Source organism: Cenococcum geophilum (genome assembly GCF_001692895.1).
Source record: "Cenococcum geophilum 1.58 unplaced genomic scaffold K441scaffold_39, whole genome shotgun sequence".
NCBI classification, from domain to species: Eukaryota; Fungi; Ascomycota; class Dothideomycetes; order Gloniales; family Gloniaceae; genus Cenococcum; species Cenococcum geophilum.
The window spans coordinates 1,157,626-1,158,699 of NW_027137597.1; the positions used below are offsets into that span (position 1 = coordinate 1,157,626).

Genomic DNA, 1,074 nt, shown 5'->3' on the forward strand with positions numbered 1-1,074 from the left:
GGCAGAAACCTACGCTTTAAAAGTCAAAATAGTTCTAGAAGTAATTCCGAGATTTATATCCCTTTCATACTATATCGTATAAGAGGCCTTTACAGTACCAGATAAAGGAAAAGGAGCTAGATAAGTTTAATCTTATTACAAACAACCTTAAAAAAAGGATCGTTTAATCACAAAGCCTTAATAAGTACGAGGATTACTACTCTAAAGCTCTATACAAAATACAGGGCCTAGCTCTTCATTAGTAGACTTAAAAGCCGCAAAGAAAACGATGGCCAAGGCTTTTAATTCTTGCCATAAATATCCTCTTTATTCCAGCTATAAGCGATAATCTAGAGAGAGTTTTCTTAGGTGGCCGTTATATAATAAGCTGGGAAAGAATAAAGATGGGAATAGATAGCCTTAAGAGAACAGAATATTTAAAAAAAACTGGTATAGAAGTGGTATTTTAAGCGGGGTTATTTAGAGTCTAGTTTACCTTTATTTCTTTATACGGTAAGAGTTCTAGGGGTAAAAATATCTCTTTAATAGGATTAATTATACGGGGTGCCAAGGAATCTGCTATCACGTGCTGTAATTATTAATTAGATTATAATCGTCAATTAGAATCTCGCAATCACAATAATCCAATTGTGGCTAATTGTGGCTGATTGTTTACAACCCTGGGGCATAGTTAAGGTATCTTAGCTATAGATCGCGCACTTAAGGCTTCTCGGTCACTGCTAGTGTAATAAATAATAACTTTCTTATAGCGTATAATTAAGGCAACTGCTTTAAAGAACTGGAACTAGCTGACGGTTATATATAATAACTTTAACTGGAATAAAAGGGTTTAATATAAGACTATACTAAACACTAATAAGTACCTCTCCGCTACTACTTCTAAGCTTATACTTAACCCCGAGTTTCCATATAACGGTCTTTACACTTCTATACTTAAACCTATAGAACAGCTTACTCGTAGCGTGATCTTTAATTATCCTAGTAATTAGGCAGATAGCTATACGGAACAGTGCTAGTTATATTAAATTGCTAAGGCTATTGCGTATACAATACTAAAAGTTAAAGAGCTTAATA

At 33.8% G+C, this 1,074-nt stretch overlaps 1 protein-coding gene across 1 annotated transcript; it reads left to right on the forward strand.

Annotated features, from left to right (window-relative positions):
• Positions 1–257: 257 nt before the first annotated feature.
• On the forward strand, positions 258–449 carry K441DRAFT_574706 (uncharacterized protein; the record flags this gene model as incomplete). The annotated part of the gene is made up of 1 exon (XM_067644111.1): positions 258–449. A coding segment is annotated over one exon (192 nt), but the record flags the coding sequence as incomplete, so codon positions are not given.
• Positions 450–1,074: the final 625 nt, after the last annotated feature.